The 14,084-nt window shown below is 38.6% G+C and overlaps 1 protein-coding gene across 1 annotated transcript in view; it reads right to left on the bottom strand.

Moving 5' to 3' along the window:
- Positions 1 to 366: 366 nt before the first annotated feature.
- Positions 367 to 14,084, bottom strand: part of LOC307163340 (uncharacterized protein) — a 33,075-nt gene continuing 19,357 nt past the window's right edge. The window contains exons 9-15 of the mRNA XM_079879373.1: positions 7,049 to 7,130; positions 5,941 to 6,512; positions 5,725 to 5,820; positions 4,180 to 4,413; positions 3,950 to 4,088; positions 3,097 to 3,132; positions 367 to 2,942 (exon numbers count right to left, since the gene is read on the bottom strand). Coding sequence (XP_079735499.1) covers positions 2,380 to 2,942; positions 3,097 to 3,132; positions 3,950 to 4,088; positions 4,180 to 4,413; positions 5,725 to 5,820; positions 5,941 to 6,512; positions 7,049 to 7,130 — 1,722 coding nt within the window. The 3' untranslated portion in view covers positions 367 to 2,379. The remainder of the gene's footprint in view (positions 2,943 to 3,096; positions 3,133 to 3,949; positions 4,089 to 4,179; positions 4,414 to 5,724; positions 5,821 to 5,940; positions 6,513 to 7,048; positions 7,131 to 14,084) is intronic.

Raw genomic sequence — 14,084 nt, 5'->3', positions numbered from 1 at the left:
CGTCAACTGAATGATGAGAGGTGAATTCAGATACACGTTAGTGCTCCTGACTTAATCTTCTGCTGGTTACCAGGCGAATACGGTAAAAGTGTTAATGTTTTGTATATTATGTTTGGTTTTGTGTCCGTAGTGGTGTTGTGTGTAAAATTATGGTTTGTTTTCCTTTTGTGTCTAGTTTTCACTGTGTCTCTTCAATAAACAAAAAATGGACATCAGTACTTCGGAAGCGTGGACTGTTTAATAACCAGCGAGTAGTTACACCATAAATGAAAGGTTTTAATAATATTTGTGCCTCACTAAAAGTGAGCGAATGTTTGACTATTCCTTTTAACCATTAAATGAACAATGTCAAAATCAGTTAGAATAATCATGTTACAATTTAATATTTCAGATATCAGAGATCAATTCCACAATCAATTCAAATATCTAAAACATGGTTATACATTGGTTACACCAAATAATCTTAGAGAGAGAGAGAGAGAGAGAGAGAGAGAGAGAGAGAGAACCTATTCCATTCGTGTCCAGCCAAGAAGAGAGCCCAGAGTGCGGGAGCACACCTTCCTTTATCCCCCTGACCAGGTGACATGGGGGATGGGGGAGGCCACCCTCAAATGACTTAACCAGTTTTCTCTAAACTTCTATAAACCTTATTACCTTTTATTTTATCTATCTGGATATGAGATATCTGTACCACTCACTTTGAGACATTTCAAATGACACCAAAAACATAACAATCAATGATAAACATTCACATTAAACCATGTTCTTGTGTGAGTTCTTTGTTGTTTCTGGGAGGAAGTCAGGCTGTATGGGGGAGGTCGAATGCTAATTAGCCAGCAAGGCCCTTTTGTCTCAGACCAGGGCTCCAACCAGTATTCTCAGTCTTACAGGGTGTATGAAAACAAATTTCTTGGAATAATATTAGACCATAAATTATCCTGGAAACCACACATCGCTCATGTTCAATCAAAACTGTCCAAAACAATAGCTATATTACATAAAACCAAGTATTTTCTAAATACGCCCTCTCTGTATATTCTGTATTGTTCTCTTATTGTTACATACTTTTCTTACCGTGTTGAAATATGGGGGCATGCCTACACCACAAACACAAAACCTATTTTTATTTTACAAAAAAAAAGCCATACGGATAGTCAATCATTCACCATATAATGAACCGACAAACTCAATATTCTGCAAATTCAAAGCAATAAAATTTCCCGATCTAGTCAGTCTGAATACTGTTGTCTTTATGTTCAAAGTCAATAGGAAAATATTTCCTGAAAATATACTATGTTTGTTTGAAAATAGGGAACAGAAATATAACCTAAGAGGAGAGAACATGTTTAAAAAACAAATGGTCAGGACAAACCTTAAAATGAACACCATTTCGGTAAAAGGGGTCGACTTGGTCTCACCGATGATCTTAAGAGGAGCAATTCCATTCATTATTTAAAAAAACAGCTTAAAATCTTAATTTTTGACAAATATATGGATGCTTAAGAAAAATTGTCTAAGATAAGTTTATGTATAATTGTTGTGCATAAATTGAAACAACACAAGCAGTGAATATGTATATATGTATATATATGTATGTGTGTATGTATGTATATGTTTATACATGCATATTGTTTATGCTTAAATTTTGATGGGTAGATGTTGTTTTCTAAATAGGGTAGGCGTAATAAGCCATGGCTTCAGCCTACACCTTTTCGGTTACCAACTTTGTTTGTAATGAATTTTCTGTACATATATTCTGTCCTATGTTTTAGTAACCGAATAAACCTTCATTCATTAAAAAAAAAAAAAAGATAAAAAAATAGAGGTTTTTCCAGATAAGCATGGTCTGGTGCGTTCTGTGAGGCTGCAGACTAAATCCAGCATCATTGAAAGACCAATAACAAAGCTTTGTCTATTACATGAAGTGTAAATAACACCATTTAGACTTATGGTAATGTTTTTGGCTCCTTTTTTCATTGTATTTGAATTGTTAGGTTTGTTTACCATTTACAATTAGGAGTCAGTATGTAGGAGCCAAAATGTGTTCATAAGGGTTATGTGTTGTTCTTATTTTTGACCATTGAGTGGCGCTGTGATATCAGTGTATATAGGTAGCCTTATGTTGTAGATAGGTGTGTTGACCCGGAAAGGCAAAAAAGTTTTGACCGCAATAGCGAAAGCAGTGAATGAATGTCAACTTCTCTCTAATACAAAGAAAAAGCAAAATTGGACATTATGCACGGTGGTGTTGTGGAGTCAATAAAAGTGTATGGTGATGCAACGGAAGAATGGTCTTCTCTTTTCTTATGGAGGAAGTAGACAATGTAACATCAAAATGCAAGCAAGTGAGTCAACTTAATTACTCCGGGACCAAACAACTCAGTAGCTTAAAGTATTAGATTTAGCTCCTACAGGTGTGATGATTAGTGGAGTTGAGTTTTTACCTCCATCATTAAGGCCCGGGCAAAAATATGGATAGAGTTTCCCAGTGAAAGACTGATCAGTGAAAGAGTAGAGATGAGAGCTGGACTCCACATCATAAAAGGAGACCAGACCCTCCTCATAATCCACAAACACACCGACCCGCTGCGGCTTCACACTCACACACAGAGAGACATCAGGACCAGCACAGGCATCATATTCATTCCCATTCCTCAGAATCACAGTCCAGTATCCATTACTGGGACTCAGTGTGAATTTTCCCTTCCTGTTAATGGATTCTCTGGCCACTCCTAAATACCATTCAGTCTTTCCCTTCACCTGCACCTCAAAATAAAATCTCCCTGAGGAGAATCCCTCCTTTCCCAGGACATTTACACATTTATCAAATCTCTCTGGTTTGTCTGGGAGTTTCTTCCAAATGTCTCCATGTCTCACTTGTTTTCCATCATCAGACAGGATGAGTTTAGGATGAGCTGTATCAGGATCCAGAGTCACATCCACTGAGAAAACAGAGAATATAAATCACAAATTCACAATACAGATATTTAGTGCTGATGTGTGTAATATGTAATCAGTGTTTAATCATACTGTCGGTCAGTGATGAAGCTGTGAGTATCTGAATGTAATTAGTGTAGTGCAGACAGCACACTGTACCTGCATACTGCTGTCTCCTCTTCAGTCCTGTAGAGACTAATGACAATAAAACACCATCAGATCTTTGACATGTTTATGTGTGGAATTATAGACAAGATTTAAGGTTATATTTAAAGAATTGTGTACAACATCATGTTTTATCTGATCAATGTTTCTCTGCTGATATTTAGAGAAACCCTGAACTCCTATTGTGTTTGAGCTCGAAATATTCCTCCTTTTTAGAACATCTTTGGGAATGTTTTGTGAACATTTTATGAAATTTTTATTTTAGATATTTTTATGCCTAATGTTATTTATCTCAGTTTTGGAGTGTATTAGTGTTGTGGTTATTCAGCAAAGACAACACTATAAATAATAACCTTAGAGAAAGTGAAAATGAAAGCCCAGCACTGCGAAGCTGTTTGATACAGGTCAGAAATATTCCTCTAAAAAAGAACAAATCTGCATGAGTAGACATTCATGATGTCTATCGATTTGATTTTCTTCTGCTAAACTGATTTTATCTGACACATAATCACAACATTTAGATGAAACAGCTGAAAAGACTGAAAATGGCAGAAAATTAATGTTTCTTTCTGTAGTTTCTCATCTAAAAGTGTTCACAGATTTACTAAAGCCTCAAGGTTCTGGTTACAGTGATGAAGCTTCTAGTGCAAGATGAATTTACTGCATGTTTCCTGAAATTAGAGATGAACATGACCTGCTCTCTTCAAGAAGAACTGTGATGATAATGAGACACAAACACATGATCACACACTTCTCTTATTTCAGCTTTAACAGACTCATTCTTCATTACTGATATTAAAAGATGATAAATATATGTATCTGTACGGTGTATTTGATATTGCTGTACCAGTTTGCATGAGTTTCTCCTGTAGAGAGTCCTGCAGTTTAGTCAGAGCTCTCCTCAGAGTCTCCAGACTCTCACCAGTCTTCACACTGATCTCAGACCAGTTCCTGGTGTTTCTAGAGCTGCACAGGGATGAGTAAATCTACAGCAGGAGAGAGGAGAAATCCTTCAGCATGGGGAGTGTTATGGTGTCATATACTGCATTATCATTGATCAGAGAGATGTTGACTGACCTGTAGGAGGTGGAGGTGATCTTCAGTGTGTGAGAGCTGCTCCAGCTCAGTGTTTCTCATCTTTAGCTCAGTGATCTCCTGCTCCAGCTCTTCAATGAGCTCTTCCTCCTGTTTCTCTGCTGCTTTCTGCTGCTCCTCCATCATCTCCAGCAGTTCAGTCTGACATCTCTCAATGGAGCGGATGAGATCAGTGAAGAGCTCCACACGGGCTGCTTTCTCCTTCTCTGTGTTTCTCTGCTCAACCAGGACAATCAACACATTATTAGTGGCGTTTGTTAAGAGAAGAATCAGTGTTATTATTTCTCATACTTCAGTGTTTTTAGGTGGTTTTCAAAATCCCTCATTCTGCCCCGTTTGCACTGAATGATTCCTCAAATCATGTGTGTTGTTGAGGAGAGATGTGTTATTACTTTACTAAGTGATCAGGGAAATCACAGACGCGTCGATATTCAGACCAGTATGGAGCTTATAATATGACAAAAAACTATTTAAACTACCACCTAAAATTAAATTTTGTTAGATTACACTTGCAAAAAATTCAAATTTACACAATTCAAATTCAAATCATTTTGTCATATTATAAGCTCCATAGACCAGCAGTGTGACTGTGAGGGCCCTATTTTAACGATCTGAAACGCAAGTATTAAGCGCAAAATGCAAGTAACTTTGTGGGCGGGTCTTGGGCGCTGTTGCTATTATACCGGCGGAATAAATTACTCTTGCGCCCGACGCAAATCTAAAATGGGTTCGTCTGAAGTAGCTTCATTATTCATAGGTGTGGTTTGGGCGTAACATGAAATAAACCAATCGGAGCGACATCTCGCATTCCCTTTAAGAGCAGGTGCGCTTGTTCTATAGCGGATTACTATTATAACGGCGGATTTGCCAGGCGCGCGCCAGGAGCGGTTCACAGCCGAGGAGAACGACGTTCTCGTCAGGGACGTTGGGGATGGAGAAACACACCCAAATTAACTTCGGTTAAACAGGCGTATGATAATTTGGGTAAATGTGTAAGCTAGATGTATGCTTTTATAATAAACTGTCTATCTATCTATCGTAATAATGTAGGCTATGATTTGCAAAAATGAAAACTGCTGCGTCTGTGTTTTAGATGAGAGAATCAAAGTGTATGCGCGTTGTGCACACGCTACATTGATTATGGCCAAGCATGCGCCCTTAAAATAGCATATGAATAACATGCGCAACGCGCCACTGACTTTAAACTAGGTTTTTTCGGTCAGTGACGGAATTGTTTTTTAAACCTGCAAAATAGCATGAGGGAACGTTTGCGCCGGAACACGCCTCCTCTTTGCGCTGAACCACCCCGGGGAGCGCAAGTGTATTTCTTAGTTACCCGACGTGCGTCTGTGGAGGGAAAAGTCCGCTGTGCGCGGGTGCAAAATAGGAATGATACATGCGTCGGTGTACAAAGTCAATTGCGCTGGGTGCAAGATAGGTCCCTGAGTGTGAAATTGCTTTTATACAACAATTCAATAAACAATGATAGATATTAAAATTAATTAAATTAAATTATTTTAAACTCACTTTTCTGACTTCTGCTGAGTGTTTGACGTCTTGAATCTTCTTGATTCTGTCCTGGATCATCTGCTGTGTGTCTTTCTGTGTCTTCATCAGTTGAGTCTATAGACAGAGAACAACACACAATATGTTTTCAACACACAAACTGATTCATTTATATCAAAGAACATGTGTTTCCTCATGATAAGAGCCATTTAAAATTAGTTTGTCAGTAACTTCTACCTTCTTCTCTTTACTCTCCTCTTCTATAGGAACAGTGTTGTGGTTCTTGTGGTCTGTTACAGTGCAGATCGGACACACACATGTCTGATCATCTCTACAGAACAGCTCCAGAGGTCTCTCATGTTTCTGACATATATAGTCCTCCAGATTACTCACAGGATTGATCAGTTTGTGTTTCTTTAAACCTGCCACTCTCGAATGAGGCTCCAGGTGAGTTTCACAGTAAGATATCTGACACACCAGACACGACTTCAGGGCTTTCAGCTTTTTTTCCTCACAGAAGTCACACAGAACTTCAGCTTTTTTCAGAACTTCAGTTTTTTTCTCAGGACTTTTCTTTTTATAGTGATCTACAACTTCTCGGAGTGTGGTGTTAATCTTGAGATCAGGTCTGTGCTTGAATGTTTCTTTACAATATGGACAGTTGCAGGTCTGGCTGTTGTCCCAGCACTTATTCAGACAGGTCTTGCAGAAGTTGTGTCCACATGGAGTGCTGACTGGATCAGTGAACACGTCCAGACATATAGAGCACTGAAGCTCCTCAGTCAGTGGACCGCTGGAGGAAGACATCACTGGAGAGAGAAATGAAGAAGATAAATCACCTTCACTTCTAGTCTAAAGTTTGGAAACACATTTGACTTTTTGATTGAATGGCTTTTGCTTGAAGGACTTAAATAACAATAATAATAAGTATTATTAGCCTTATTATTATAAATGGGCTCATTTAATACTGTTTATAAAGACTCCCATGATGCACCTCATGAAGTTGGTTGAATGTAAAGAATGTCTAGAGACAAAGAGTGACGTCTTTGAAGAAACTCAAATATATTAGAGATCATGTACAGTCAGCTGGTCATTACTGCAAAATGAACCCAGACAAGCTGATCAGAACCCTAATGTGAAGCTCATTACACGAACACTTACTGTACCAAATAAATAAATACACGATGGAGCAATATTGATTTGAAATCTTGATTTGAAATAATTTCATTATCTGCTGCTGTACACTCCTGAACTACATATTAAATATTATATGAGAAGAGTGAAAGTTATTCATGCACTAATTCATTCTTCTTGTTTTTATTTTATTTTTTGTTTATTGACTTACATGGAGGTATAGACTCAATACTCCGTCTCCTGGTTTTTCTTGCTTTTGTTGATGTTGGTGAAGATTCTGCCATTGTTCTTCCCTTTTCATTTTCAAGGATAGAAATGTTATTGAATGATCAAAGAACTTATAAGAAACATCTAAGCCATACATGTGCTCCTAATGTGTATTTAGTCACTAAGGTTTAAATGAAATCTTACCTCGAGTCCGGCTTAGTTTTACTTATTCATCATAATATTATTTCAAGTCAAATTTATAATTTATAGCAAATTGGTTTGTTAACTTACAGAACTGAACTTTGACCTGCTCTTTTGATAACTTTTTTTTTGAGAACTCAACTGAACTTTTGACCCTAACTACAAGTGATATATTTTCCAACAAAATCTGCAGTTTAGCAGGTTTGTGTTCAGTGAATCTGCAGGTCATTTACTTCTTGTTTCTTTAATCTTTCTGCCATGTGACAAAGGCCCCATTTACACTGCATGGTTCAAGTGACCCAATTCCGATTTTTTCCTCTCATGTGGCACAGATTGGATATGACCGGTCAACGTGTAAGCAGGAAAAAAACGCATGGATTCCGATTTTCTCAGATCGGATTCAGGCCTCACTCATATGTGGTGATAAATCAGATATGAATCGGATACGTGCATTTACGTGTGCCATGTAAGCAGACAAATCAGATATTCCCCACTAAATGCGAGTCGTAGGCTACGTCATTAAAAAAGTGATGTCAACTCAGGTGGACACCACCATAGATATCATATAATAAAGGCTGTGGCTGCGTTCGAAACCGTATACTCAATGAGTAGGTACTTAATTTCAATAAGTACTTACTTAAAGGGTTAGTTCACCCAAAAATGAATATTCTGTAAGTAATTACTCACCCTCATGTTGTTCCAACCCCGTAAGACCTTCGTTCATCTTCGGAACACAAATTAAGATATTTTTTATGAAATCTGAGAGCTGGATCACTCCTCCATAGAAGCTCAAACTTGCTGGCCCAGAAAAGTTATTAAAGAGATCGTTAATACAGTCCAAGTGACTACAGTGGCTCAATCTTAAGTATATCAAGCAACGAGAATACTTTTTGTGCGCAAAAAAAAATAAAAATAACGACTTTATTCCACTATTCATTTCCTTCTCTCTGGGCCTCGAGTTGGTTCACGTAGTGTTTTTGCGCAGCGCGTCTGTGTTACACGTCACACGTAGGCTCACTATTGGCCACGCTGGTCATGTGTGTGATGCGTGTGACGTACAACAGTGACTACGTTTACAAGCTGTCAATATTCGGGTTATGGTTATATTTGGGTTTCTGAACCATTTGGAATAACCCGTTTACATGCGTGAGCAGAGAGAGTTACTCCTGTATAGGCTACATGGAATTTGTAATCAGTTGGCAATATCCCGATGTAAACGGCGACGCACGGTTAGCGTCTGGACGTACGGACAACCTTAAGACGCAATATGCGTCATTTCCGATTCTTCTTCCTGTATCCAAAGACAACAACAACAGCAGCAGCACGCGGATGATGAATAGTTCGGGGCAGATAGCGATTGCCTTTGTTTGCGCTTTCCTCCTCGCTCCAAAAGTGTGGTGCTGTGCTGCGTCTCGCCATGTTTTTCCTCTACTTCTTGTTTACTTCCGGTAGGCCTATACTGCACGCGGGTTTTTGTATGCGCCGCCTCTACTCAAAAGACCAAGATTCCTTGCGAATAGAACATGCGCAGAACACAAATCAATGTTCCTTTTGATGGGGATATGCCGATACGCGTTTACATGGCCAATATTCGGGTTAGAAAAGGGGTACCAAATATTCGGGTTAGAAAAGGGGCATATCCAGGGATCATATTCAGGTTTTTAAAAACCGGGATATGAGCATATTTGGGTTTTTGCCGGTGTTTACATGGCCGTGCGTGACCGGGTTATTGCTAATATCCCGGTTTTGAACGGGTTATTGGCTGCATGTAAACGTAGTCACTGTTTCAGCAAGCAAGTTTCAGTCACATAGAAGCCTATGGAGGAGTGAGACAGCTCTCAGATTTCATCAAAAATATCTTAATTTGTGTTCCGAAGATGAACGAAGGTCTTACGGGGTTGGAACAACATGAGGGTGAGTAATTACTGACAGAATTTTCATTTTTGGGTGAACTAACCCTTTAACGAGCGCTAAAAGAGTAGGTACTTTATAGCCAGATCTCCTTGAGTATGAATGCGAACTGAACATCTGCCATGTTGACGTTATCATGTGACCACGACGCGTTATCACACGTGCAACAACTTAAAAGATTTGAACGACACGTTTAATTCATCTAAATATCTTGATATTGATTAAACTTGCTCATTTTGTGGTCTTTTTGAAGAAACTGCTGCCCATTTATTTTGTTAATACATTTAGGGTTGATTTAAGTTCTTATATTTAACCCTGAAAAAGCTCTTAACTCAAAAAGCTCAAAAACTGAAAAGCTCTTAAACCTATTGCCAATAAAGTCATGCAGATAGCAGATTTGAACAACAACAACAACAACAAAAAATCAAGTGCAAATACAAATATAAAAATAAGATGAGTAAAAAAAACAGGGTTCTATTATGGAGCGAATTATGTGCCATAATTTAACAAACAAATCCAGCATTTTGCAAACAAACTCAATCTACTTCGCAAAGGAAACCTCAACTCGCAAACAAACTCAATCTACTTCACAAAGGAAAACTCGACTCGCAAACCAACTCGATCCGCTTTGCAAAGGAAATCTCGATTCGCAAACAAACAGAAAGCAATGTGCAAGCACAAAGGTCACAAATGCGTCCAGGCAGATTTTCTCACAAATGCGTCCAGGCAGATTTTCTCACAAATGCGTGCAGGCAGATTTTCTCACAAATGCGCCCAGGCAGATTTTCTCACAAATGCGCCCAGGCAGATTTTCTCACAAATGCAGTTGAGCAACTTCCTCCTCTAAAACAGTAGATGGCGCTAAACTATAGGCTAATTTAGCGCTAGTCTCCCGGGAGAAGCACTGATTTGAAACTTGCCTTTGCCTACTACAACTGAGGAAAATGACCGGTGAACGGGTGTGTTTCTGTCTTATTTGATCTATAATTAACCTTTTTGAGGTTTTCTCTTGCCAAACGTTTATTGCATATCTAGACAGAAATCCACATTAGCACTTAGTAGCACTTCACTCTCTCTAGGATCGGGGAATCTATAAGCTGAAAGCTCTGCCATCTTGTTGCTTTTTGTCATTTTTTTCTGCATCGGACTCATGCGAAATTACTAAATTAGTGATTATGTCTACACTTGAACGAATCTATTTCTTTCGTTCTCCATAAATTAATGAGAACATTTAATTTAATTGAAAGGAGACTCCCACTTATTTATTTATTTAGTTGGAATTCAGTCAGCTTAACAGTTAATGTAGGCTAGCCTAATAAAATAATTAATGAGTAAAAAAAAAAAAAAAAATACAATTGTTTTTATCTTGCCTGTGACGTAGCCTATGCAGTGCCCAAATTATTATTTTGGACACACAAATGAAACCCGTAGTGATGTAGTACTCGAGTCCGGTCTCGGACTCGAGTCCGGTCTCGAGACCGATTTCTGCTTTCTCGGACTTGACTCGGACTTGTTCTTACAAAGACTCGTCTTGACTCGGACTCGACCCTTCAAAGACTCGGTCTTGACTCGGACTCGGCATAGGCGGTCTCGTCCCATCAATAGTCCACTAGAATACATACCACTAGAAAATTTTAATTGACTGTTCGCAAAGACCCGCCCCCCTTAGTTACTGTCGCTATGTCCGACAAGCTACACCGTTCTCACGCCACACCATGTTCTCACGCAGTGAAAAATACATCGCGGAGCAGAGAGGAGACTGACAACACGCTGACAGACAGGACAGACCAGGTTACTTTTCGGTTACTTTTGATATTAAACATATTAAACAAAGTCTCGCCTTTCAAATTTGGTCATTTTTTAAAAGAAATTTAAACAATAAATACCGTTTTGTGGCTCTTAAATGTGTAGTGACAGATCGCTGTAGAGCATCAGTTAAAGCTGCTCGTGAACCGATCATCTCTTCCTTCTAGTTAATTTATAGCCTCAAATAAACATGAACAAACATAAGAAGCAATGTTGTTTTAACCACGGAAAGGCGTCAGTAGGCTACACTCCGTGTTTCAAGTTCAAATCCTCCCATGTTAACCAACGGACTCGGTCTCGACTCGGACTCGACCCTTCAAAGACTCGGTCTTGACTCGGACTCGACTGAATTTGAAAACCAACGGACTCGGTCTCGACTCGGACTCGACCCTTCAAAGACTCGGTCTTGACTCGGACTCGGCATAGGCGGTCTCGTCCCCATCACTAGAAACCCGCCTCTCAATTAAATGAAATGTTCTCATTCATTTATGGAGAACGAAAGAAATAGATTCGTTCAAGTGTAGACATAATCACTAATTTAGTAATTTCGCATGAGTCCGATGCAGTGCTAATGTGGATTTCTGTCTAGATATGCAATAAACGTTTGGCAAGAGAAAACCTCAAAAAGGTTAATTATAGATCAAATAAGACAGAAACACACCCGTTCACCGGTCATTTTCCTCAGTTGTAGTAGGCAAAGGCAAGTTTCAAAGCAGTGCTTCTCCCGGGAGACTAGCGCTAAATTAGCCTATAGTTTAGCGCCATCTACTGTTTTAGAAGAGGAAGTTGCTCAACTGCATTTGTGAGAAAATCTGCCTGGGCGCATTTGTGAGAAAATCTGCCTGGGCGCATTTGTGAGAAAATCTGCCTGGGCGCATTTGTGACCTTTGTGCTTTCACATTGCTTTCTGTTTGTTTGCGAGTCGAGATTTCCTTTGCAAAGCGGATCGAGTTTGTTTGCGAGTCGAGTTTTCCTTTGTGAAGTAGATTGAGTTTGTTTGCGAGTCGAGTTTTCCTTTGCGAAGTAGATTGAGTTTGTTTGCGAGTCGAGTTTTCCTTTGCGAAGTAGATTGAGTTTGTTTGCAAAATGCTGGATTTGTTTGTTAAATTATGGCACATAATTCGCTCCATATTCTTTATTTTAATAAATCACCCTTTTTTAAATATATGAACACAGAAACCCCCTGTCAACAGTTAATGTCACGTTTCCATCCCATTCCATGACTAATAATAGCCGCGTCGCGTCTATGACAACTCGAGGTATCGCACACCGGACGCGCACTTTCTCAGTTTATGGCCAGCAATATCATTATGTTAATAAGGACATTATGGAATTGAGATAATGTCTGTACTATGTTATGATTATACTGTACAATTAAATACAATAGTTGCTGAGTCTGTAATCTGAACACTTTACCTCAGAGCGTCCGTTAACTGAATGAATTGAGAATATCACCTGAAAATCCGATAACATCAGCAATTTTCATTCAAGCAGCTGATTTCTGTAAATAAATGTAAAATTGAATGTATATTGCAGCACAGGGTTAAATCATTTAGGATGATTTGAGACAAATATAATGTAAATTTAATATAAAACTATGTAAATGGCGCTCTGTGTCGCGGCAGGATTTTGAACAAGGTCCTGAGCCGTTGCTGGGCTCCGCGGACGCCGGTGTGTACACTCATACAGAATGTGTTCGAATTTTAAAGACGTGGCGCTGCACTTCTCGTCCGGTGTGCGACCACCTTTAAGGTGCTGTTTTCTTTGAAGCCGAAGAACTCTGTTCTTATTACTGGTGAGCTTACTTTTTTCGGGTGTGGACAGTGTTTCAATCTAGCTGCGCGGGCGCGGGCACGGACGAGCACTGCGTCGTATTTGACAGGTGTCCGAGGGATGCGATACTGCCATCTGAGAGGTCAACCAGGTACTGGCGCTGGAGTATTTACGTGTCATGTTATCATAAGTCCTATTCATTTTAAACATTGTGGTTATCGCAAATACCGGTATATTGTCACACTCTAAATTAACATGATGTCGATATTTCATGCTTTGAATATCACGATTATCGTCAACACCGGTATATTGCGAAACCCCTAATATATATATATATATATATATATATATATATATATATAAATAAGGAATAATTGGAATAATTAAAAATAATTATATTTTATTATAATGTGCATTATTTTTCTAATAATTCAACGGCCTGAAGTCAATTATTCCGCTTATACTACAGTTACCACACCTCGAAACATTGTTCAGATTATGTATTTCAAGACGTTTGTAAAGTTTTTGTCATTAAAACTTGTATGTAGGACTAATTTAGGCATCTAAATGCCTCCGTTGCTAATTCCAAAACGTAATTTTAGAGTTAACGGAGGTTTGAGCCACTGATAGCAGACTAATGCTGCTGGGGACACACGACTAGCTGACACATTCTCTGACTGTTTTCATCGCAGCAGATTTTAAACACCGACTTTGAACACAGACTGAACGCGCTGAACACGCGTTTGGGCATGATCAGTCATAAGTATCAAATTACATTCATAACCGGCCTTAAAGTGTGTCCCCGGCTTTATGCAGTTATTAATGCAGTTATTAGAGAGAGATGTTGCAATAATGAGACAGAAAAGCATGTGCGTCAATATTATTATTTATTTATTTATTCGTTTTAATTAATTCGTTCATTCTTTTTTTTCTTTCATTATTGACAGATGACAGTAGACTATAGCCAAATAAATGAAACACAAAGCCCTTTTAACAAGTAGGCCTATCAGTAATTATTTATGTGTTATATTATCTGCAATAAAAATCCATGCTGCACGACTATCCATTTATTTAGCCTATATTCAGTTTAATTTTCTATTGATTATAGATACAGGACTATATATTTTATTTATTAAAATTAAACTGCATGCTTCTATTGATTGTGAAGCTAGACATTGAAAATTGCAGATCAAGCGCATGGGGCTAAATGTTTTTTCTTGTTATGAATTGTATCCTATTTTCTGTAGTTACTACGCGAAGTGATATGGAACTGTAATGCGGTCAAGACCTGCCTGGAACTACTTTAGCTGTGCGTTTCCCTGAAAATAATGCACACCTTAGAACGTTCG

Source organism: Squalius cephalus (genome assembly GCF_949319135.1).
Source record: "Squalius cephalus genome assembly, chromosome: 8".
Taxonomy (NCBI): Eukaryota; Metazoa; Chordata; class Actinopteri; order Cypriniformes; family Leuciscidae; genus Squalius; species Squalius cephalus.
Note: the sequence above shows the minus strand (reverse complement) of the source record. Positions and strands in the feature narration are given on the sequence as shown.